The 26,699-nt window shown below is 39.3% G+C and overlaps 1 protein-coding gene across 4 annotated transcripts in view; it reads right to left on the bottom strand.

Annotated features, from left to right (window-relative positions):
• Positions 1-26,699, bottom strand: part of GRIN2A (glutamate ionotropic receptor NMDA type subunit 2A) — a 156,201-nt gene that overhangs the window by 35,278 nt on the left and 94,224 nt on the right. For all 4 annotated transcript variants that reach the window (XM_086853968.1, XM_086853967.1, XM_086853966.1 and 1 more), the window contains 6 exons: positions 19,723-19,837; positions 11,083-11,288; positions 9,443-9,611; positions 9,167-9,320; positions 4,540-4,665; positions 1,732-1,961 (listed from right to left, as the gene is read on the bottom strand). In XM_086853968.1, coding sequence (XP_086710094.1) covers positions 1,732-1,961; positions 4,540-4,665; positions 9,167-9,320; positions 9,443-9,611; positions 11,083-11,288; positions 19,723-19,837 — 1,000 coding nt within the window. The remainder of the gene's footprint in view (positions 1-1,731; positions 1,962-4,539; positions 4,666-9,166; positions 9,321-9,442; positions 9,612-11,082; positions 11,289-19,722; positions 19,838-26,699) is intronic.

Genomic DNA, 26,699 nt, shown 5'->3' on the forward strand with positions numbered 1-26,699 from the left:
CTGAGGGTCAGGCTCAAAGGGGATTTTTCCTGGTTTTTCCATCACATGGGGACAACCCAGTATCTCTAACTTGAAACACTTCATTGCACCGGCAGTATAGAATTGACACAAGAGATTGACTCCTCAAGTGTGGCAGTGGGAAAACTGGGAGAGAAGAATAACAAACTGATCTACCAGACCAGAACTGGGTTTTGGGTTTTTTATTTTTAAAATAAAAAAAAAATTGTGAACTTTTAGGCATTAATTATTCAAAATTGATTATACCCACATTTCTGGCCCTTGCCTATGACTGCTTTGCTTCCTGCAAGGGTCAGAGTTCTCTACTGAACTGTACAAACATGGCAAAGAGGAGAGAAAAATAATTTAACATCAATCAGATTACATTCCCATAAATTATCCCAAATTATTTGATTTTTTTTAAAGAAATCTCAGGATTGAGGAGGAGGCAAAAGCTATGTATGACAAGGAGAATATTCTGAAATAGTTCATTGCTCTTCTAGACTTCTAACTTATTGAATTTAATCAGAAAAGGCATGGATTATCTCTATGTGCTTCAAGCAAAGTTTGAAGAACCAAAAAATAGAAACAAAGGTGGCAGATCAAATAAATGATCAGCAGACCACACAAGAACAGATGGTATTTTTTGATTCAAGTATTTTTCTATTTTCATTTTGCTTTTTGTGGAAATGAAATCCTGCTTAGCAGACAGAGTAGAAAAATGACAACACTGAGGAAGTTTTTAGCCAAAAGCTGCAGAACAAGAGCTGACATTTCCAGTCCCATGGCATGGGAGTCCCAAGGAGGGGAAGGTGGGGGTGCAGGGTCAGAGCTGAGCCCCACTGCTGTGCCAGCTGCAAATCCTGCCAAAGCCAGGGGCCCAGGAAAACGCTCTGTTCCTTCTCACCAACAGGATAAAGACATTTCTCAAATCTTTTTTTCATCCCCAAGAGAGAATGTATTAATCTGTCTCTTCCAAGAATATTGTCTTAAAATAGAGGGATATTTAATAGTCTTCATGCTCTTTGAAAGGTTTTGTGAAAACAAAATTTAATGAAAACAAAGCTATTATAATTTTTGTTTCTTTTTATCCTTCCTCTAGCCAAGCTTGCTTTGATATACCAGGCAATCAAACAAAGGCTGGTCATAAGAAGCAGTTAAAAAAACAGACAAGGCTGAGATGTTGCCTTTTGGTTTGGTTTTAGTAAAAATTTCCTTTCTTTTCTGTCCTTTGGGAAAAACCCTTTGTGAAGCTGTCCCCTGGGCTATACTGTATTTATATATTTCTTCTTAATGTCAATTTTTAGTTTCATTTTCAAACAACTGGGCACAGACATGACAAAAGCATTCTTCAACTGTCTTGTGCATATCCTTCACAATAATTTTGCAAATAGTCTTTTTCTATTAATATATTGCAGATATCCTACAAAATTTTTTGAGCTTTTTATATTGGTGAGGCATTCTTTTTAACCAAACACTAATTGATTTCTATCACAAAATAAAGGTAATTTTCAGCTAATGCAGCTACTTTTGAATAGACAACCCAGAGATTTTGAATACAGGCTGATATTTTGATATTTTGGGTCCTAGGTTTCTTAGTAAAGTTTGCACTTGCACTCAAGGAAATCATCCAGTTTTAGTTCATTATCTTGCTCAGAGTTTTTATCACAAAATACAAATTTGTAGAAGGATTATGGAGAATGGACATTGACCTCTTTTGAGCTGAATACCTACCTTTTTATCACTCAGCCCAGTCACTTGGTCAACAAATTCCTCTTGAATCATAAAGGCAGCTAAGTTGGCAGTGTAACTGGCCAGGAAAATGACAGCAAAGAAAGCCCAGACCGACACCATGATTTTACTCGTCGTCCCCTTGGGGTTTTGCACGGGGACAGAGTTGTTGAAGACCAAGCCCCACAGTAACCACACTGCCTTTCCAATGGTAAAGGATGGTCCATGGGGATCTGCAATTGCAAAAAGCAGTTAGCTCAGCTGCAGTTAAATTAAACCTTGCCAATATACCGTGCAGGGACAGCCCACTGGTCCCAGAGATGTGGTAAGAAAATACCTCAGTATATAGTCACTGTATTCCCAATATAATCACAGGATTAACCATAGGTACCCTCCATTGCAATGACAACGATTTCCACATTTTCAAAACAGTTCAACATTTTTCTATGTGGCATATGGCTCAAAGTTTTTAAGATGAAAATGGAAAGCATAGGTTTGGAGGAGAAGCAGGCTGGTATGTCTCCTGCAGAAGAAATGTGCCACAGTGTTGCCCTGTCAGTCTTCTGTGCCAGCAGACATGTGAAATGGAAAACTGGAGGTTTAAATCTTAATGATTCAATTCTAGTACTTTTCTTACCCAAATTATTTTTATCATCTCCAGTCATCCAACATTATGCTTTTTGAACATTATGTAAGCATTTTTAAGATCAAAGTGTGTGAATGTGTCACCTACTTTTAAGCACCTTTGTACTCAGAGCATGAATCAGAAAGACAGAACAAAGGAGCTACCTGTATAGACATGGAATTTAGAGCAAGCCAGGCTCTGGCTGCTTCACACATTCAGAGTCAGTTCTGTGGCTCCAAATGTGTTGACATTACAGGTAAACCTCTGTCCCAGCTAAGCCATTCTGTAATTTTTGTTATTTCTGGTTTTGGTCATCTTTTAATTCATCCCAAAGCTGGAAGCGGCCAGCATGCTGCCCCAGGCTCACAGGGGGCAGAAGTGGATTAACAATGTCATTATCCACTCCAAAGGCCTCATTTGTAGAGCCCTGTGAGAATCAAGGGCAGTTATTCTCACCCAGCTCAGTAAGTACAATGCAATCACACATTGCTCATCACCCAGACTCCCTGTACCCTCAGTGAGAGAAACAGGCCTCCCCTGACTGTGACTCACTTGGCCTACTTATAATTACCCTTTTTTCAGTCCAATTGCAATTTAGTCAATAAGCTCTGATGCAGAAGTCTGTAACTTTATCTCCTTCCCTGCCCTGTCCCTTTATCCAAGGGGATGCACATTACAGATATAGATTTAGATATTCACTTAACTATATTTTAATAATAATTCTATGATTCTTAAAATAATGAAACCCTAAGTGGGTATACTCAGTGCATATTCTCCTTTCAGTAGAAATACTCTCTAGTGCAGTGCAAATATTTCACAATGCAGTCAAAGCTCTACATCTTAGATTATGCTCTATTCTGCAGCAGCACTAGGAAAATAGAGTGCAGTAAAATAAACACAACGGAGCTGACTTTTGGTTTATGAAGCTACCTTCTAGACACATTAAGGACTGAGCTGGTACAGGGATAATGTGTCTTTTTCTAAGCAACAGTGTTACAGAAATTATATGCCAAGGGATGAATCTAAAGTTCTGTTTATGCCACTGGAAATTGTATTATCACTGAGCTTCATCCTGCAAAAAATGCCTAGGGAAATGAGAGGAGATAATATTTTTATTTTTTTTTTTTTTAATGCAGGGTTGAAATTAATGGCAGCTGGATTTGTGGCAAGTCTTTAGAGTTAAGCTGGGATGGTCTAATGCCATAACATGTCTTTGTAGCTGTAAGTACACTAAATAATCAATTCAGGCACATGAGGTGGCACAGAAAAGAACAGCCAAGTCCCTGGATCCCCAGTGTCTATATTCACCTTTGATTTCCCCTCTTTTAACACAGTGTTTATTTCAGACAGAGGTTACACATTTATCATCTTATTAAAATGATAACATCATCTGAACATTACACAAATCCACTTTTTCAGGGAACAAACCATTGTCTAGAAGAAATCATTTCCTTTTAATAGCACCCAGAACTGTGCTCACCAAGCTGGAAGATCTCTTGTTACGAAACAAGGCAAGAATGGTTTAAAAATTTTAAAAAGAGGCTGCACTCTCAAATGCCAGTTAAGAAATGGGAGGATGAGGGCAGTGTGAGACATGGAATGCTCACTCTTGAGTCAAAGTGCAGCCTTCACTGAGAAAGAGTTAATACAGAGCTTGTGTGTTTTGAAAATGAAGGGTCTGTAACCAAGGGTGCCACACAGGAAGGAGCGATGTCCTTCTGCCAGGGGCCTCATTTCCAGGCTCAGAGTTCATCTGACTGTTTACAGGGACGATACAAAACTATGGACAATGTAACTGCTACTTTTCAAGCTGTTCAGCAGACCACAGGATTTCAGGTAACTTTCTCTGAACTGGTAATGAATTTGTAATAGTCAGGAGTAGAACATATTTCACTGCTTTTTGAAGCTGACACTTCACAGCTGATGCTGTGTACTAACCAAACTGTCTGAATAAAACTCTGATACCATCTACCCTGCTCTCTGTCTTTATTCCACTGAATGGGAATCATAAACATGAGCATATGAGCCTTCAAGAAATCATACTTTAAACGAAGAACATGAACAGTTTCATAGCTAATTTCACTGTTTTATTCCTATGTTATGTTTATTTGAAAATATGGAGAGCCAGGGATGGGAAATATATGATTTTTTTATAGACATGGAATTGAGTAAAATGCAAATCTTACCTCTGCCTTGTGCTAAGTTCCTGTTGTATCCTACAGGACTAAAGTACTCAAATATAAAGACAGCCATGGCAGACACGATGAGAAGCATCACAAACATCATCACCCAGACAGAAGCACTAAAAGGCTCTGCAGCAAAACAGACAGGAGAAACAGAAACACAGTTCATTAAACCAGTCACAGCACAAGAATTCTAATATCCTTGCCTAGGCAAGCCCACCAGCTTTCCCTACACCAGCTTTTTCCAACAAAAATGCTAGCAAACAACTAAGCAATATATAATGAACTGCTGTTAGTGTATATATAGACAAAATCCATAAAGTCAAAAGCTTAAATGTAAGTTGCAATTAAGAACAAAAGGCTGCACACTTTTCTTTGACACTGAGTGGCACATAATTGGTGTGAGTCGCTGCTTATTCAGTCCACAATAGGTACAAGTGCTGTGTCTATTCATCCTGCAGTATATAAATTTATCAACAGAATGGTCCAACCACTGTGACTGTGTTTCTGCAAAGCAAAAGCAATTAAGCATATGTTTAATACATTTGGTAATTCAGGGAAGTAGACTTCTCTCTCATTTTCTATCCAACAAAAAGTGTTAAAGCAGGAAAGATAAATACTTGCATTCAAACTAAATACTTCTGTTTCAGGATTATTTTCTCTCTGTGCTTACTTTTATTTACCCACAATGAAGATGATTTTATCAATTGCAAACACATCCTTTTGAATGTCACATTTTCATCTGGGAGCAAATTACTGAAATCAAAAGGGATTATGAAAAATTGGATGTCAGTTTGAAAGACAGAAGAACCATAACTAAGTATGAGAAGTAGGCTGAAGCATAGAGCTAAAAGCAGTTTCAAATACCAGACTAAGCACCAACTTTCTAAAAGGACTTAATATCAGTATCAAATATCATCTTTCCCAACCACAGATTCTCTGTCATTTCAGGAATCCTTGCAGCAGCTGCCTTTGTACAAGGATATCTCTAAGAAAGATTAGCATGGCAAAGCAATATCTCTTTCTCAGGCCAATTTATCTGGGGCACTTTACATCATAACTTGTGCAAATAAAGCAAGTGTGAGTTTGCTCTGAAGTGTGAGAAAAAAAATCTTAGTATCCTATTTAGGATTTAGGACAGAATCAAGACACACTTGAAATTACAGAAAATTAGTGTATTCAAATGCTTTGCCTGATTTTGAAAGCCCAAGAAGTTCCTCTCTTGTAGCTTTTTCATTCTTTGAATTTAAGATTAGAAAAATTGAAACTTTTTTCCTTGCTGAAGGAAAGGACAATGATTGAGAGCTGAGGTCTGCTAAGCCAAACAGCCCAATCTGAGCTTTGCCCAAATTCAGATGATCATTCAGGATAAAATGAAATGTAAAAATTTGTGCCCAAGCATAGAAAACTCATGAGATCTTTGCTCTGTTTTCTTCAGAAATCTGGAATTTAGACAAGACCAAATAACAAATAGCCCCAGTGGTGATTTTGGATGTTAACTGAAAAGGCAAAGCAGGGACATTTTAAACAAAACTGTTTTCCTCTTGCAAAGGAGTACTATTTTTTCAATTAATTATTTTATTTTTAAGACAGAGCATGAAGTTCTTTCAAGTACTAAAATTATTTGTTTGGAAGAGAATGGTAAGTTAGGAAAATAACAGAATTTGTAGAAGCCAGAGGGATGCAGTAGATGCATGTAGATGCAGTCAGGGAAGGGACATTATGTAGCCAAATACAGTCTAAAAAATATTTTCTGAATTCAGTTAGTAACTGGATTAAATTGGAATTCATGTAGAACTACTATAAAATTTTGACAGCATTCTCACAGAAGAAAGCAAGGCTGATAAAACCCTTATCAAAAGCAACAGTGTAGAAACAGCAATGGTAATTTGTCAAATCTAAAGAAGGCAAAGGGCAAAACAAGCCAATGTACAAAAGTGAGCTATAAACAAGATTTTAAGCAGAATTCTCTTTAATAATTTAAGGAGTCTGGTAATGAGGTGGAGAATTAATAGAAGCAATAGGAAAACAAAAAGCTACTTGGAATAGCAAGCAGTAAGATTGAACAAGTACAAAATCAACTGAATAACAAAGTCGATCTTCCTGTCTTATCAGAGATCCAATTACAAATTCAGCACAGTGCTTTGATTCTCAAAGGACAGATAGGGAACTTCCCTCAGGCAAGCAGCAGGTTTTAAAGGAATTTTCAGTAAAGCTACAATATGGCAGAAAGAAAACTAATATATGACTTGTTAGTGTATCTTTCAAATGACTGACAACGGAGAATATCAAGCAAAGAAAAAGACGTCTCTGAGTCCTACCCCTCACCACCACAACCAATACTTAAGGAATACATTAAATAAAGAGTGGCATAGATTTTCTATTCCATCAGTGTCACCAGAAAAGAAAACTGACCTCACCTATGAACCCTCCCTCTGAAAAATACAGAAATGGAGATTGAAGGTTTCTCTTTTTTCATTTGGTTGTTTAAATGAAGTTGAACCAAAACTCCAAAGAATCATTTAAAAAAGTATTTGTAGATCTAGTACATGTGATTTCTAGTACAATGTGAAAATGTTTTAATTTGGATAAAATTCTCATTTGAAGGAGACACATCAGAATCAGAACACAGTAGATAATGAGGAAGAGGCTGTCACAACCTCTTAGTGTTACTGAGTTACTCACATCTATTGGACACAACAACTGACTGGAAAAATCTAGTCACACAAAATCCTGGACTTGTCCACATTCATAGAAACAATTCACAAACCCAGATATTTCAGGAATTGTAATCAAGTGCTATTCTTTAAAAATAATATTGTATTTGAAAGATTTTTTAAAAATTTCTTAACAGACTTACGTAAGATGACTCTATTCTCAGACGTTCACTTAATTGAAACAAAATCAGTCTGTGAATAAATTCAGTTATCTGCCTGATAGTATTTTGCAAGGCAAAACATTTTACTACTACGCACACCTCATCAAAATACACAGTCAATTCCAGCAAACTGGCAGCTCCATCTACGCCTGAAAAAAACAGAGCACACTTCTGGGAGCATAGACTTGATTTATTGGTGCAGTAAATCAGATTTCTTCAAAAGTAGAGCTATTTTAGAGAGCTTTATGAGAAGGGGTTATTTTTGTTTCTTTTGAATTATATACACATCCAACTAAACCAATAACATTAAATGCATTTTAGAAATCTAATAACTCTGTTGCTCGTGAAAAATGCAAAAGCAGCTTCTCTTTTGATGGTGGCTGTAAACAGGTTTTTCAGAGAGAAGCAAAAAATCAACTGCACTTGCACTTTAAAAACACCCCAATTCTTATCTCCAGTGGTCATTTCAACATGCCACAACTGCAGATTAAAACATGAATTTCACTACTCAGTGATTCAAAGAAATGAAAAGATACTCTTTGAGTATTTTCATTTCAAATACAGTTTCTTGCAATTTCACTTTAAAGTCTTTCATTCATACCAAACATCAACAAAATCTACTTAGGTATCACCACATTTGGAAAATAATTTGTTTATTCACTGTGTCATATTTACTTGCATCATCTCTGTAATGCTTTTTTATGGAATAGATATGAGAATCTCTGTGGTTAAATGATGATTCTTGTGTAAGAAAATTCAATTATTTGCCTGCTTGTATCTGACACTACACCACTAATCTGCCCTTCACTGTCTTTGAGCAACTTCAGGGGGAGTGAAGAATTTCCACTTAGCAATTTAGAACTGGCCTCACTGCTGGCCCAATGGACTTGAACATTCTAAACTGTGCCCCAAGATATCTGGAACATACTGATTTTTTATTTTTCCACTTAATGGCTTTAGTGTCACTATTCCAGTACAAGATATCTTTAAAAATAGTGGCCCCAAATACATTATGAAGAATATAACAGCATTCTGGGCACTTCTGAACCACCTCATGGCTCATTCTCTTTTCAGCTTCAGGTAAATTCAGGCCAAACACTAAAAGGAACTGTAAATACTAAAAGAGGAGAGGGAAATAACAGAAGGAAAAATGCACAACTGAAACAAGAAGCATGCAAACAAAGAAGCACAGAGTCTTTGTTTTTTAATATCCCACCTCCTCTCTGCCCAGCCTTTATTTCTTTGCTGTATCTCCACTGTTCAATGGGGAGAACACTCAGCTCTTCAGTGTGGTAGTGGGGTGTTCAGAAGCCAGAAGTAGCGATTAAAACTAGCTTTAAATTGTATCTTAAGATAAGGCAGTTGTTCTTCCACTCTACAATGGGTTTTTCAATTTTTTTGTGACTATTAAAAAGACATTAAACAAATTATGATGGGCTAAACAAGCATAAGTTAGTTTGTAAGGAAGCAGGGTTGAGGATGTAATTTTCCCAACTGAAGATTTTAGGGGATTCTTTTTCATATTGAAATCCCTATCATTGGTTTTCACTTCCAGCATCCAAAACCAACAGCACTGTGCCCATATACTAATGATCATGTTAATCAGCACATCAACACAGCAGAAACTTCTTCATGTAAAATTCAAAAACTTAACAGAACTGTGTTAATGTACTACATGCCTCAACACACAATTAAATCTACCAAACTCTACAGAAATGCCATCAGGTTATCTGGATGGATTGGAGCTCATACCTAGGAAAGCAGAGGGTGAAACTGTGCCGTTGCTCCGTGACACCATGACACTGATCCCAGTCTCCACGAATGGCACCGAAAAGTCAACGACTTCGGAGCGCTCCTCGTTGATGGTGAGAGAGCCCACAGCCATCACTGCCCGGTGATACACCACCTGATCACAGGGACAACACACCACACACCTTGTCAGCCAAGACACCTCCTTCCTCCAGAACAGCTCGACCGCACATCGCCGAGCCCTTGCCTGGGAACTCTTTTACCTAAAAGAGAACTTACTTCACCAATCATGCCATTCCACACGTTATTGACTTTTTTGCCATGCTTCCCATTCGTCACCAAGTACAGGTCATATGTGAACTTGACAGTTTTTGACAACTTCTTCAAGATATCAATGCAGAATCCTTTGCAGCACTTCTTTACATTAGTTCCCTCATTAGTTTTGTTGCTGTCAAGAGAGAAGACACACATAAACACTCCTGCTGGGAAAAACAGAGGCAGCACAACAGAACGGCACAGCACACTATGAAACAACATTTTGCCACTCTTGTGAGTGACCATGTTTTTCCAAATCAAGGGAAAAATAACCCACAGGATGCTTTTATAGCTATATGGTGATTGCAGCTCCTGCTAATCGTAAGAGAGCTGCTTGCTGAGACCCAGAGATAACGTTACCTCACACGACATCCTTCTGCTCCAGGACCCAGCCTCACGCACTGCACTGCCCCGTCAAGACATACAGACTGCTCTTACTAATCTCTCTCTTAGGATTAGATTAAACTTTTATTACTTTTACTCTCAAGACATCAGACTACATGTCATTTAGTAATTAAAGAACATGTAAGCTATAAAAAAGGCACAGCAGTTCACCGTGCTGGAAATGGATGCATCTTCTCAAAGTGCGCCTTTCTCTCTCCTTGTCCTTTCACTTTGGAGAAGGTGAACTTCAGGCTGTGTTTAAGTGCAAGGATGGAAGTTTTCTCTTCATCTTTTTTTTTCTGAAATGTTAATTTTGTGACCTCTAGAACCTTTCAATTGACACATCCTCAGAGGGCAAGGCAATATCTTACAGTCTTTGGAAGAATTCAAAATTAAAATAAAACTAGTTTAGAACTTAACTAAGTACGGTTATGCAAAAATAAATAAATAAATAAATTCTCCAGACTTCAGGAAGCATGTGCACAAACATTTAGCATCCTCTGGAAATCTTCAGAAACATGCATCATATACCTTCACACCTTCTCAGGAAAAATCCTGTTATATTCAGTTCATAAATACACAGATCAAGGCATTCAGCAGGTAAAACACAACTGACAAATGTACAGAGGAAACTCTTCCACTGATATCTAATGACTGCACCAAAGTTATGGAGCACTGAAAGAAGGGGACTTTCCTCTTGATGGTAAGTCACAGTGGTACTTTATGCTGGAATGGTTTATTCTATACCAAATTTCAGCATAAACTTACATTTTCATTAGGAGACATTTTCAAATTGTTACAGACTAATGAAAGTAGGCATATCTTAACATAAGTGGAAACAATTCAAAGAGGACTCATTAAGATAGTCCCATTTTGGAACACAATCTTCTTCCATGTGACTGAAAAGGGTTGATTCTCATTGACTTTGAATTTACTATAAACTTACTCTCTTGTTAATAACTGAATGTGACTTACGCGTGTATAACCAGAAACACTCAACTTTTTAAAAAGGAGGGTGTGCAAAGAGCACACCACGTGGGAAAGGGAGAAAGACATAGGAAGCAAAATATTGAAGGAATAGCAAAGATATGGAGAAGGCAGGAAGGCAGGCAGGCAGGCAAGAAGGAAGGAAGGCAGGCAGGCAGGAAGGAAGCAAATAATTAGTGAGAAAATAAAGGACTATATTTTGCAGTCAGGAAAAGAAAAGTGTATTTACTCACTTAAGTTTGACAAATTTCCGGCACGGCACGGTGTTCTTCTGGCAGCTTTCCATGAGAGGATCCACATCCTCAACAATGACAAAGGGAGCCTCCTCCAGGGTGACAATGCTCAGGTGGTTGTCGTCGGGGTCGCTGTCGGCGAAGGAGCTGTACCTCGGCCACACCGAGTACTTGAGGCTCAGGGAGTTGTTCTCCCACTTCCCCACCTGAAAGGCCAAGATCCACAGATCTGAGAGCTGCTTGCTGGTGTTTGACTCAGGGGAGCCAACATTACATGGGCTGGCACACAGGCACACGGCCAGGACAGTTGGTTTGGGGGTTTTGTTGTTAAAATTACTTTAGAATTTATTAGTAATTGCATGAAATGAGAAAATGCACAGTGGTAAAGACAAATAAGGTAACATTATTTTAATAAGCAACTGTTTTATACAGACTGGATGTCATCAGTTCACACTGTCACCTGGCATTACATGCACTGAAACTTGATATTCAGCACTTCTATTTGAGCCAGAACAGCAACCAGATACTCCACTGGTAATCAGGACCCGTTTGAAGTAATAAAAAAGTATTAAAAAAAAATAAATCAACCAATCAAACCCCACAAACCCCAAACAAAAACCCTAATGCACACTCACACCTACACATCTGACCGATAACCAAAATATCACAATTTCATTTCTGTATCTTCCCAAAGAGAAGAATCTTCTGTTTTTATACAATGAAAAGCCATTGTAAAAGCCTTTACCCAGGCTTCCACTGGAGCCAGACCAAACCACATTTTTAGTAAGAATTTCTATTAGAAATAGTTCTTATTAGAAATAACTATTTCATCCTGCCAACTTTTGGGTACATTTAAGAAAGCAAACCCCACCACATATGAAAATTGCCAGCTTATTTACTATTATAAAATATCCCTTCTAAATTAATCCACATTTTTTTTCCATTTCCAGATCACCAGAAGGAAGTTTATGATTTAAATATTTTTGAGTCTAGTGTTTTCTTCCTCAGATTAACTACTTTCTATCCAGAAATCTAATTGCATGTTTTATCTGATGACAGATAACATAAATGAGCTAGCAATCCACATAATTTATAACCTAATGCATTTTAATAATTCTTGAGTTGCTTAAGCTAAACAAATGACAACATAATCATAAGACTGTTAAAATATTTCTTTTGCAAGGAAAATAGTGGGAGTTAACAGTAAAATATGAGACTCAGGTATTTAAATTTGGTTTTTTTAAATTGTTATCTATGTTCTGTCTTCTAAAAACTTGAAAGTTAATCACAAAAATTCCCAAAGAACATGATTTATACCCATTCCTATTTAGGGAAGCCTCTAAGCACATGACCTTTGCAGTTTCGTTTCCATCCTGTTTATAAGTCAAGATGTCTTACTGAACTTTAATGTAGGAGGCAGAAATGTCAAATCTCTACTCACTTAAATTAGGAAATTCAAAACATCTCAAGGGAAGTAGGAATTCTCACTTAAATCAATGGGAATTGTACTTAGGATTACTCTGTATATACATTTCTAGTATGAAATTTAACCAAAACATAGAGGACTTTAGGAGAAAGGCTAGTTCAGACATTGGGAAACAATCTATTGATTCTATAAATAAACCAGTTTAATTGTCAAGGTGTGGTGCGTGGTGGCAGTGGCAGCAGTGTGTGCTGGCTTACGTGAGCTTGCACGGTGTCGTCACAGCCCTGAGTACAAGATGGAAGTGGCCATCTGGAATGGGGAGGATTCCAGCCAGCCCAGGAGCTCAGACAAACACCAAACGTGCCAAGGAATACGAGGGATTTCAGGAGTGGAAAATGTGCCCGAGCGTTTGCCTATTCCAAGCATGGAGGAGAAAATGTGATGGCATTTCTGGGGTCAGGGGCAGCCCTGCCTTCCCAAAACACTTGGTGCAGGATGCTGGGAGGAGGCAGATCCCGAGGAACATCCCTCTGCCACCTGGACACCTGGTCCTACCAATAACACAGCGATTGCTGTGGTGTTTTTAACAGAAGAACACCAAAGTTAATGATATCCTGATACCACCATTTCTGGTATTCTTTCTACCTCAATGGGAGCAACTCCATTTTACTGTTCAGAGGAGGATATAGCCAGACACATTTAAATACCTGGATCTGGGGAAATGCTAATTTCTTTTGATAGCTGCATCTATGGAACTGCTGTGTTGAGGTAATAAACACAGTTTTATGTATTTGTAAAACAAATATTTTTTAAAAGGAATATTCAAGCTGAGGGTAACACATTAAAAATGCAAACAGGCTCTATTACAGAACTGTCAAAAAGTTCATGCATATACATTTACTGTACTATAAACAAATGCCACAGAATATCCAGAGACTTATGAAAAATTTCTTTCACTTCTAGTTACACTGTTAATAAATAAGGGTTTGATCCCAGAGAAATACAGAAGGTGACCTTCACTTGAAAAAAGGGCAGTAGAAACGTTTTTGGGACAGATTATATCCCAAACCATAGAACTCCTCATTTACAGCCAAAAGAAAGGAAATTACTTAAAAAATATGGTTTCAACAGTGCATCAAACCATTGATTCACTATTGTAGGTGCAAAACTCATCTTCGAGTAGAGACATGCAATGGTACATATAACCATTGTATTTCTTTTGAACTTGCACATTCTTTCCTATTCTCCCCTACTTCACATGCAGTCTGGAATATTCCTCCTGATTTAATCTCTACAGGATGCAGGAAGGGAAGGGGAAAACAGCTGAGAGCATAGAAGAGCTTGTTTGAAGTCAGACTAAGCTAGCAGTCACAAGGGTACTCATCTCATCTCCTCCACTGGTGCCTAAAGCACCCCACATCTGACTCTGGCACATGTGCCTTGACCACCCCATCCAAGCCTCGCAATCTTTGGCAGATTGCAGCCAAGGAGAGTGACAATGAAGAATTTGGTGTGTTTCTGCATGGCAGCCAAAGGCAGAGACCTGCACAGTTACACACTGCTTTACCTCAGAGCTGCATCCTAAAGTCTCTAAACAATGTAAGGATGATTGACATAATCCTGCTCACACACCTTCACACAGGCCATGGAAGCAGAGAAAAAGAGCAGGGCTGGATCCTGAGCAGAGCTTCCCCGTGTGCCAGTGCTGGCACAGAAAGCGAGTCTGTCACACCAGTGTATCTCACCAAAAACAAACAAATACCTCGGTCCTGTCACCCTCCTCCCAGCAGATGGGAACTCTACACAGCACACACTCATCACCCCTTTGTAAGAAAAAATGTTACATGACAACATGGATACTAAATGCACTCCCAGGACTACCCAGCCAAACCTTTCAAAAGAGAAAGATTTTCAGGGATGTTCCTTTTACATTTAACACACATACATTGCAAAACATATTTTTTGCGCTGTCCCAGTTAAGAAAATAGTGCTGAGCAAATACAAAATCTAGTCCAGCTTGCTTTATTGAAAAACTATTTACTACCATTTTTTCATTACACTTTTCCACTTAAAAGGAAGAGCTACTATGGCAAGCTTTAAATCAATAACTAAAAATCTGAAATAGAGTTTGTCAGGTTAACAATAACAGCTGCAGAACAAAGCACAAGAGCAAAACCCTTCCTCCAGACACAGCATCTGCTGTACACCTTCTGCTGCAAACCTTTGTCACTTCCATGTTTCTGAAGGTCCATATTTCCCAATGGCACTCTAAATTTAAATGACAAAATATGATGTAAGCAGTTCCATATCTTATTAATAAGAAGTGTTTTACAGTCCTGATAGGTTTGAAGACATCCATTTAAAGACTTTGAAGTATTTAAAATTTGCTGCAAAATCTCATATGGGGAATGCAAATGTCCTGCTCTTCCCTCATGGCTGCTGCTGACGCCATCAGGAAGGCACCAGTCCTGTGACCAGCAGGGCTCCAAGGAAAACACAGGACCCAGTGAGATTATAAACAAACAGGAGGAGAAAGAAAAACTACCACCTCCTGCAGCCTCATTTTTCAATAGGAATTATTAATTAGGACTCACCAAATCCTCAGAGGCTGGTACGGTTTTGGTTCTGGGCAACGTCCCAGAAAACCCTGTGCAGTGCCAGAGTTCAGACTCATGCCAGAGAAGCCATTTTAAGAGGTGATTATGTCATTAAAAAGGAAGACAGCTAAACAAATTGATAACTCCTTCCTCCACCTCCCACTGGGGGCAGATTTTTTGTCACCTCTGAACTCAGTGAAGACCTTACAGCTCTCCAGAAATGTCCAGACAGTGAGGGAGAGCTGCCCTAAAGCCTTCCTGTTCTCTGTTATATAGGTGTAAAGAACAGGGGCAAAGAACACCACCTCTGCTTTCCATGGGAGCTATGATTCCTTTACAGCAGCAAAAAAATGGGATCCTCCTTGGGAATACACGATTTAAGAAATGCTGCATAATAGTTGGTGCAATTCAAACAATTCAGCAGAGTAAAGGTCAAAGGAAAGGCCTTTAGGCTAGGCAAAAGCTCACTGATACAGAAACAATACGCAATTTTCAGCTGACAGTAAGTGTCAGGATAGGCATATTTACAGGAAGACTAAATACACAAAACAACAAGGATGGAACACAGGGAATGACAACCCAACAGATGTTAAAGAGCACGCTGCTGCTTCTGCTATGGGCAAAAAGAATATATCACATTACAACACACAGCTACTGACAAAAGATACCCCAGCAAATAGATGATTAGCTCAGGCAAATTCATCTGTTCTATTTAAAATATCTGCATTTCCACACAAGTGTTAGGGAATGTCTATCATGAGACGTGAGGATTCTTCAGCTGCCATGACCCTTGCTCAAATCAATCGAGATTTCACAAGAAATTACCATGGAGCACCTCACTGATTTTTTTATGCCCACAGTACTCTGACAAAAAGCTCTGTCAGAAATCTGCCTGAGTGTTGGGTTTCTCAGCTCCTGCCCAGTGAAGTCAGCTCCACAGTCAGACACAGGAGCTGTCTTTTCTGGGCTACGTGGCGGTGGATGTTGGTAGCCAGATGGAGCTCTCCGTGAAGACCTTGGTTCATTTATTCCAGGCAGGAATCACGCACCCTCTGCCCACTCCTTCCTACTTAGATACAAATGTGTACAACCCCACACAGAGCTTGGAAACCTGGCATATGCTACTTAATCAGAGAAAAATCAAGTTCTGCATTAAATCCTGCATTAGTGAAAAGTCAAAGATGTCAGGCTCTGATTAGAATAAACCTGGATGTAAGTAATAGTTCTTGTTTAATTAGCAGTTGTGCCATGTAGCACACAAATTCACCCAGAATACAGACCACCATGATAATTTTATCTGTATCTGCCTGGAGCATCAGCAAAAATTGTTCTTAACCTGGAACTCATCTTTACACATGGAACACACTCATGTTTAAATAGTCTTTCCCACCTCACTTAAAATATGTGATACACACTGCTAATTCAACTGCCTACTTTTGCCACTGGTAATCATATTCTAGTATATGATGTTAATATTAGACTGATTTGATTTATTTCCACATTAAAATATCTATCTAAAAAAAAAAAAAAGAAAATCCAGACTAGCAGACTGTGAAGTTGGCAGCTCAGGGAAATTGATGGGCCAGGTGAGACAGGCAGGTCCCACCTGTCTGAGGTAACATGGTAACATGAACAGGGGAGCTGCAGCTGGGGCTGCTGAGCCTCTGAGGGTTGCTGAGCACTAGCACAGCGATCCTGCAGCACTTCAGTGATATTAACACTGTTAACTCTGGTAAATTTACCAAGTTTCACTTTAACAAGCACATTAAGCTTGTCTTCTTAAAAATCTCTTGCCTGAGAACAGCATCCATCCCCTTTGCCTGTCAAGATCAGCAGCAAGAATATGAATGTTGGTGTCAGAAGTTTGAGTAGCTGCTTTAGGATCTGTCAAAATATCTTGCTGGATGCCTGTGAAACCCGCCCAAGATGTGATTCTCAGTCTTCAAACTATTATCGTCCAAACAGCTTTCTTCAGCATCTGATATGGGACAAACCCCTCAGTCAACCCCATTTACATGTGAAGTTACCACCTCAAAGTTTCAATACTGAGTCACTTGTAAAGAAAAAATAACTTATTTTCCAAGGGGTGAGATATATGCTGCAAAGCTTGAATGGCCTCTCTATAACCTCAAGCTTTAAGTGAAGTATATCAGTTCTGAAACCAAGGAAAAATTGTATTTGAATAAAAGCAGATTAAAACCAAAGAAGAATTTGTTTTAATAATAAATCTTGACTTTTCAGGAGAATACCAGGTAAAAAAAATCTTCACATAAATCCCAGTTCCTCTTTCTACATAAATAATAAAGTAACTACTTGCAGTATGTACATTAGTTACATTATGAGGATTAACAGGCTGTTGCATTGTCATTTTTTCACATGAGTAAATTATTGAATTAGATACTAAGACTTGAATTTTTCCATATAGGACTGAGGATATTTAATAAGACTTCAATGAAATCATTCTGTGATTCTCCCTGCTACACTGTAAGAGAAAGGAGAAGCGTGTGCCTGCCTGGAAACTCAGAGCAGCAAATGTTAGATCTCAGATAAGTAACTTTGACAGTTTTGAAATTGAGCAAAACAGCTCAAGGAGAAGGAACAGGAGAAAAGAAATTGCCTAAGAGATATGGGGTAAAATGTGGAACTTGGAGGAGAGAACACTGAGACAACACTGTTCAAATAAACCATGTGGAAGGGAAGGGCCTTCTCAATCTCTAAGTCAATGGAGCTGAAGTTCACGGTGACACTGGGCTGGAAAGATGTGGGGTGTGCCCAGACAGCCCAGAGCTATGTCCAGCTTGCCAGGATAATTGATTAGTCAGTTTATTTGTCCTCATCCACAGAGGCAGGGATCAGCCTGTGGTCAGGAGAACAAGTCTGGTGGTGACAGAGCGTTCTTGGCCGCCTTTCACTTCTCCCCTCTGACATAATTCCTAATTAATCCTGGCCCCCTTCCCACAGCCCAGTGCTGGAGCAGCAGCCACCAGAGCTGCCCTGCCCTCACGCCTCACCAGCCACCAGCAGGGCTCCAAAGCAGGGCCACTCACCAGCACATACATCCATTTTTGTTCCTCCTCCTAGAAGCCCCTCAAACCTGACAATGAGCAGGAGGGGATTTGCCAGCTGGAAAAGTGTGCACAGACAAACTGAGGATCAGCCTCCAGAGAGCCCTCACCCAGAGCTGCAGGAGGAGTGGGACAACCACGGGCAGGGACAGCACAACCTGCTCCAAACCCATTTTCAGACAGGGGAGTCACTGGAAGTTTACAACAGGCTCGAGTTATTTCTTGGAAATAATGTTGGTTCATATATCCAGTATTTCTTTGCTGCTGTAAGCTCATTTTTCAAAAACATCAAACCCATCTCTCCCTGTCCTTTGAATGGTCTCTTTAGAGAAGTTTCAAGGTACAAAATGTATGAAATTATTTTAACATAAGCATTGTTGGCTGCCTCTTTGAGCATTTTCTTCCTTTGGCACCTCATACTAATAACATTCCCCAAGCAGTATAATATTTTTTCCAGAACATTATATATTATATGCAGACTGTTGAAGAATTTTAAAATAGGGTAAGAAATTTTCATAGCAGTTAGTGAGCAAATGATTCCTCCAAAGATTCAGATTGACACATTTGGAGAGGATTAAATTTATCCAGAGAATTAAATTTGCATCAAATGAACATAACGAAATACACAGCATAATCTAGGACTACTCTCTGTGTTTCTGCATGACTAGCATATTTATTGAGATGTCCTTCAGTAATTCTGATTTTGTCATTATTATTCATCATCATGAAGAGTCTTGTAGTCTTATAAACTGGAGTTTTAAGTTGATTTAATGGGTTTTTAAAACTATAACAAAAAGAATTCATAAATTTCAGCAGCAATTTAGAAGATGCAGAATCACGTTTCATGAATTTAAAATAAAACTGGTGGATGATATAGATGTATGTTTTTCTTAGAGTCTTATATTAAAAACAGTTTCTTAAAACAAGTTTTTAAAACATAGGGCCACTGCCTGCAAAACTCAGAGCCAAAAAAATCACAGCTGAGAATGGATTTTTAAAGAATGCTTTTGATAAACTTTTTCATTTATTAGTTGCATATACAATTAACATTGATGTTAAGGCATTTTTCCTTCCAATCTATATAGAAATGTATGAACATCACCTGTCCACCTGGACCAGTCAAGATTCTGAGTTTTTTAGGTGAACATTGACAGGATTATTCCCCAATTCAACAGGAACTTCACAGTTGGGTTTTTTTTAGTGTGCTTTCACTATAAAATCTGCCAAAAAGCACAAAATCAAGCAAATAAAAGGATTGAGATTGTCAAGATATAAAAATCCATCCAATTCAAGTCGCTGGGGACCAAGCTTTTTGGACATTTTTCAGTTATCCATTTTACTTTACTAAATTTTAAGAAGAACTGGAAATGCAAGGCGCGTTTCATAGAAATCTGAAATCCATGTGGCTTTTTTTCACTGATCTGTTAAAACTCATCAGATATACTGAGGATTGTGTGAAGTTGTGTCTCCTGAAGTGCTGTGACAAGGCTGCTGGAGCAGAAGCACTGAGCTGTGCCATCAATCCACCCGCGGGTCCCCCAGCAGCGCTCACCTTTTCCCACTCCCGCTCGTTGTTCAGCACTATCACCACCAGCCTGGGGTGTGCCTGGTAACCATCTGCTGTGAAGGACAAATCTCTGCCTTCCCACGTCACATTCATCATGAACCTGGAAGGCAAGGAAGAAAAGTTCATTGAAAAATTAATGGGCTGTCCAGCAGTTAATGAGCAGCAAGTGCAGTCACCAGAACCACTGATTAATCCCGTGCACCAAACCCTGCCGCTGCTGTGGAAAGCCTGCGCTGGCAGCGGGGGAGTCGGGGCATTGCAAGGCAGTTCAGAGCTCAAGACAAAGCAAAATATTGTTGATGTGTGAGTTATAATGCAGACATCCTTTTTAACAGCTTCCACCTTCCATATGATTAATCACACCCCTCCCTGAATAATCTTCCTGGCTCTTTGCACAACCTCACCAGCTTTCCAGGAGCATTTTAAACAAACCCACATCACCTCTGTGTGTGACACTGCACTGGGTAATACTCAGAGCAAAGTGCATCCGATCTGTCTTCCCCTGCTCAGACCTACAGGAGTCCTGTCAGCTCTTCCCAAAACTGTTGCTACACAGTGTTGTGACACGAGGATAAATTCCACTAATGCCAAAACCAGACATGAAAGCTTTGAAGGTGTTGGTAAATATTCAGTTCGGTAATTTCAAAAGAAAAAGGATGAATGTTTTTTTATTCTTTTGTATTTAGCTAATTTTTAATGGTTTTCAAAAGGCATATGAATTAATTAGTATTTTGAATAGGAAAAAGATAGAGGAACACAAAATAAAATATTAAAGAATGAAAATTCTTAAAATTTTGTTGAAAAAAAACAAAACTCTACACTGTTAGTGTAAAGCTGACAGGGCTATCCCACAGTAAGAAGTAAAACTCCAATTCAAAATCTCAGGAAGAAGACAATACACCCCCCCAGCCCACCTCTGTGGTCTGAAGTTATTCACATTGAATTGCTCTGAATTCCCAGTGTATTTAATTGAAAGAAATTCAGTCCAAGACTGATGCAGACAGAAGTGTAGATGTCCATCCCATAGAGGGATGTGTTCTGAAGGGCAGAAATTTACTATTCTTCATACATTACCTGTAGTGTTTTATCCACAAGAAACTGATACTGTTTTACATGTTTCTATGGGTTTGGAGGGTTCTTTTGGGTTAGTTGGTTGGTTGTTATGGCTGGCTTTTTTAGCACTAGTAGCAGCATGATCTCCTGGGGAATGTGACATAGACAAAATTCGTCTTCTCCAGATTCAAAGGAAAAGGCTTTGTATTGACAGAGCTACTGAAAATCCCAGTAGCGAAAGCACACTAAATAAACATATATAGACCCAGAAGAAATAATGGTATTGTATCATAACAGTTAATAATTAAATGTGCAGTACCCTGAACAGCCATAGTAACATCATTCAGTACCAGTTTGACAGTAATTTATAAATTCACCCATCATAATAACTCACATTTCATGACAGACTTCCAGTGTGAAAATTTTCCCCTTGACAGAACTTTGCTGTTCAGTTGAACTGTTTTCCTGTATATTTCATTTTTCATCCAGCAGTGACAGATCTTTCTTGGGAACAAAAAGCTTGTTCACCACCTTGAGAGGCAGCAAACCACCAAATAGGATTTACTTGTGCACACACGTAAGAAACCAGCATAACATTCACTCAGTGCTGAAAACCACTGTGTGACCCAGGGAGGGAAATGCCCAGGAAGTGAGCACAAGAGGAAAACAAGGATGTGCTGTGAAAACAGGCAATACTTGCATTTGCTCTTCTGCACACTCTCCTAATTCACACCCATGAGGTAACACCCCTGAAAATGAACACATCACCTGGCAGGGCCGGGCACAAACCACCTCACTTCACTGAAGCTGAAAGCCAAGCATTGTGTCCCCTCCTGAGGGCTGGACCCCAGCACACACCCTGTATTCCATCAGGCCTTTGTGCTCACTTGGGCTTTTAACCACAGAAAATGCTGACTGGACTGGAGTTGAACTCTTCCTTAATGGAGTTTGGTAGGATCACCACCCCTGATTGCAAACACTGCTCATCATATTTTGGGATTAATATGCAAATGACCTAGCCTGGAAGCTAGTGAAGGGTCATCACAAGACTGCTGAAGCTCAAGTGTTCCAAAAAGACTAATATGAACCACAGCTCGATTGAACTCTATATGTATTTGTAAAACATGTATATTTATCAGCCATTAAGTAAAGAAACACTTTTTGCAAGGTTTGGGTTTTTGTTTGGGTTTTTTTTGTTTTTAAATGCCCTAATCTGAAAAGTCTCTTAAAATTGTATTCTCTGATCCAGACACAAAGGTATGAGTGACACACTCTGGGCTACCCCAGATTCTCACACTGCAGCAATAAAAAAGAACTTCAAAGAGATTCTTGTTCCCCCAAGCACATTCTTCTGTACAAAATTCATCAGCTGCCCATGTTCTCCAGAAATCAATGCTTACAATTTACACTTGCTTTTGAATTGTCATTTTTCCTCTGTGAAGGACAGAAGTCCTCCTCTGCTTTTACTGGCCACAATCCCAAACAGCTTGTCCTACAAAAAATAACCAAGTGCTTGTCTGTTCCTGGTTAGGAATAACACTGTGAAGAATTTATATTATGTTATTCTTACAGAATTTTAAGATTATCCAAGGTTAATTCTGTGCAAGAGATCTTTGGTTTCTGAATTGGATAAAATATATTTCAGAAGTAGCTTTGGAAATACCAGTTCCTGTTCTTAACTAAATGATGTGTTTAGTTATTTGAACTCGTTACTTTGAGGGGTCAATTAGCAACACACCATGGACTTGTAGGTAATCTGTTTTCATTCCTCATTAATGCTACAGCCTTTGCAAAGCCACGATAGAGCAAGGCCTTGTGATGGTATTATGACATGGAAGTCTTAATTAACTTTTGCAAACCAGTATTTGTAAGATTCCCCAGGTGATACATAGATCAAAATGGCACTTTTTTTTTCTGACAGAATTTAAGCTAGTCTCACATCAAATCCAAAACAGGATTTTTTATCATGAAAAGAACCAAGCCTTAACTATGTAAAAACACTTTTAAACATTTATACAATTATTTTTTGCTTGTCACCTTCCCTAGCAAAACTGAGAAGTGTTGGAACACCACAGCAGAACACTTTTGCTGCCGTTTTCACAGCAAGCCTTTGAAGCACCCAGGTTACAAACTTCTCTCAAGGTTTCCAACTTTATTTTTATAAGACTCAGAAAGATCAAGTAGTTCACACAGAGCTTCAGATTAATGCCAAAATTGCAATATTTATTCCTGTCAAAATTCTAACTTTATCCAAAGAGCCAGAACATACTGCAAAAGCTGGGTTTTCTTACCCTGTAACTATAGAATTACAACTTCATTGACTCTAATTCCATTAACAAATGAGTGAAGACTTTGCCAAAGGGATCAGAGCTCAGTTTTCAAAGGGCCATTTGCTTGGATACAAAATTGCTGACACAGTGGCACCTTTCTGGCCAGACTCCTCACAGGAGCCATGGACTTCCTTCTCCATGAGGTGTTTGCGAAGGATTTCCTATACTGGATTAAAACAGTTTAAATACTGGAGCAGAATCTTTGAGATTTTCTACTTCTATGTTATAAAAAGCAAACATGTTTGCAGGCCATGGCATTTCTTTTGAGGTTTACCATATTTATGTCTATGCAAGATACGCAAGTGTTCTCCTAACAGATCCAAGGATTTGACAGCAAAACCAGGAAGGCTTTAGTGGATTCTGTGTTGGGCATTATTTTAAAGAAAAAACACAACCTTACGTAAATTATTAAGGTCACTTTGTTCCAGACAAAGATCAACCCTAGCCCTGGTCTCAAAAGTTTCTCAGGGTGATGTGAGAAAGCCAACAAGGACAGAATGGAAGCACAGCAGAGCAATTCCATAACACAGAAGCAGGTGTGATGGCACTTGTGGAGCCTCAGCACCCTCCATGTGCTCTCTCTGGGATGTAAGGGAGGAGCATCCTCATGATAATTCATCTCCTCAGCATGGACAGCCTCCTGCCCACCCACCTGTGTCCCACAAGACCCTCCAGCACTGGTCGGGCTCAGGAACACAATCAGCTCTGTAGTAACAGGCTTGTTTTACAATTAGTGTGAAATTCACCTAGAATGCTCCCAAACACATCAGCAGCTGGGAAAGAGAGAATGGGTAAGGCAGAGGCATTAATGAAAATGTGTCATTTCTAAGCTACCTTCTAAGGAGAGACCTTAGTCCCTAGACCTGTAAAACAAAGCACAGGGCCAGACAGCTGCAGGGAGCAGAAGGACCACGGACTCCTCTCTGCCATGAGTTCAGATCTACATTTCCTACCCTCAGATGAGATAATCAAACTTGATAAACTCCTCAGGTGCCATCATCAGGGACTAAAATTTTTTATTTGCTGTCTTCTTCCCTGTAGGACAGTGTTTCAAATCTCTGACAACTGCAGGCAATGAAGAGAAGCAGCAGAGATTGGGGAAATACGTGCTGCATAATAGAAACTCTCCCTCTTCTCTCTCAAAGAAGGATTTTCCAAACTGAGATTTAAAGCAGATGAAAGGCCTCAAAACATGTTATCTAGTGATATTTCTCTTTCTTGCAAATAGTGTAAACCCAGCCATTTTAATAACCTAGAGAGCCAGCCTATTTGGGCTTGGCATACCAAAAAAAGTAGGAGTGAATCCAAATTTTGTCTTTTCTTTATCTTGCTGAGGCTCTGAACTGCTGAACTTCCTTACTATGATTCAACCATGACATTTGAATGATACTTATCATAGAAACCCCAAGACACATCATTTATCATTAAGAAACAGATTTCCTCTGTAAAATTTAATTTAAAAAAATGCTTAATGTAGAATAAATAATGTGTGAAGTACATACAGAAATATGTCTGCAGTAGAACACTATTAAAGAAGGTACTGATGCATTATTTTAAAGTCAATTCTATATCCTATGCTATGTAGGATTTTTTTTTTCTAAATTCAAATCCTTTGCTGTGATGCAGTCACTTCTTGCTCTTTGTGCATCCTCCTCCTCCTCCCAGCCCTCGCTCCTCCACAAGGGTACCTTGCTTTGGAGCTGTGTCTCCCTAGGCCTGGAGCCAGCACGGATGAGTAAAACTTTGGGAGTGATCAGCTCAGTGACTGTGCAGAAGGAACAGCATGCCAGCCTCTGTGACCTCCTGCCAGCTGCTCCTTAAAGCATTCACTGCCACTGGCGCTGGAAAAGGCATCTTGTTCTGCAGACAAACAACAAAACTCTTGGGGAGCCCTTCTGAAAGAGGGAGCAAAGGGAGGGAGGAAAGTTAGAAAGAGCTTAACTCCCTGGGATGTGCCGCAGATGAGTGTAACATCAGAACAGCAGAATGTTTAGCAAGTTAATGCTATTATTGGCATCAGCATTTAAAAAAAAAGCACTAGCTTGATCAGACATTGCTGCACCACCTCAGAACTCTTCCCCATGATGTGTGCCTGGCTTCCTGCAAGGGGGATGGTGCCTGCAGCAGCTCCATCTCCAAGAACTGATAATTTGATTGTTGAGCCCTGCTTTCAGCCCTGAAGGCAGGCTCCACTCAACTGTCAGAGGCCACACTTGTTCTCTTGCTTTAAATTATTTTAATTATCACTATAACGAGGTAATGTTCTAATCCAGTAACTGTTTGGTGTTTTCTGCTTCCTAAGCTGACCTAACATGGGAGAAAATTCTAATACAGATTTTCAGTAATGTTTTGAATCACTTTGTCAGTAAACCAGCACCATGTTGGGGTCTCTGGGGCAGTGTTCCCCTACACAACCCCTCCTTTGTTGCCTGTGAAGTTCAGTTTTACTTTGGACTCATAAATAATTAGTTAAATATTTATACACCTTAATCATCTAATAAAGAAGATGATACCTATTGTTCCCAAGTCCTCTGACTTGGACAAATCCTCTATAAACTGGCTGTTGATCTGTATGTGGGAAAAGATTAAACAGATTTGCTGGATTATTATCAAACCATTGTGTCCCTTTAATCCCAGATTTCACTCAAATGAGGCAAATTTATCTGTCATGCTAAAAGCTGGACTCAAAATATGAATTGGTGAATAACTATCAGGACAAGGGGGGCAGCAAACCCCCTCCCTCTGAAGGAGGTGCTGTGCTGAAGGATAACAGCAGCACTGCAGCAAGGACAGCTAAGCTTTTGTCCCTGGCCCTATGGACTGCCCATTGCTCCTGCTCCTGGTTCAGTGATGATAAATAAAGGAAATTGTGCTTGGGAAGGGTAGGATTCTTCCTGGATCTACACCTTCACTGCTGAAGGATGGGCCTCCAAATCCTGCCTATGGCTTGGCTGTATTTCAGAACAGAATCTCACTAAATGTCAGCACCACATGGCAAACACCTGACTATCTATGGACAGACACATCTTTTTGCTTTTCAATGGCAACAGCTTTACCATCATCACCCACCCCTGTAAGGATCGGTGTGCTTGGAAATGTTGCAGTGAAATGTCTCTCCCAGGGTCATGACTTCCATACACACCATGAGTACTCTTGTAAACAATGCAGCACCATTTCAATGCACAAAGCAGCAGCATCTCCCATGACTGGCAGGGTTATTGTGTTTTCCTGTTTGTTTGCTTTCCTGTTTTCCTTTTTTCAGAGAGAACAAGAGTTTGTTCAACTGACTTGGCATTAATGAGGTGCTAATTCTATTTATCCTGCTGTGCCAGTATTTCACACAATACAATGCTTTTCTGCCTTGGGTCTTATACAGATGGAAAAAGATGATCTGAATCAATACAGATACAAATATACATATATATCTGTGTTTTTAATGCATTGAAAATGAACCCTGTATTTTATTATAAATCCTTTATTCATAGAGAAAAACTGGCTTTCTCACCAGAAATGAACATTGATCAGATCATTCCAAAAACTAAAGCAAACCTGATTTTCTTCTGGATCAAGGAAGCCAAT

The sequence above is a fragment of the Cyanistes caeruleus genome, chromosome 17 (assembly GCF_971803275.1).
Source record: "Cyanistes caeruleus chromosome 17, bCyaCae1.hap1.1, whole genome shotgun sequence".
NCBI classification, from domain to species: Eukaryota; Metazoa; Chordata; class Aves; order Passeriformes; family Paridae; genus Cyanistes; species Cyanistes caeruleus.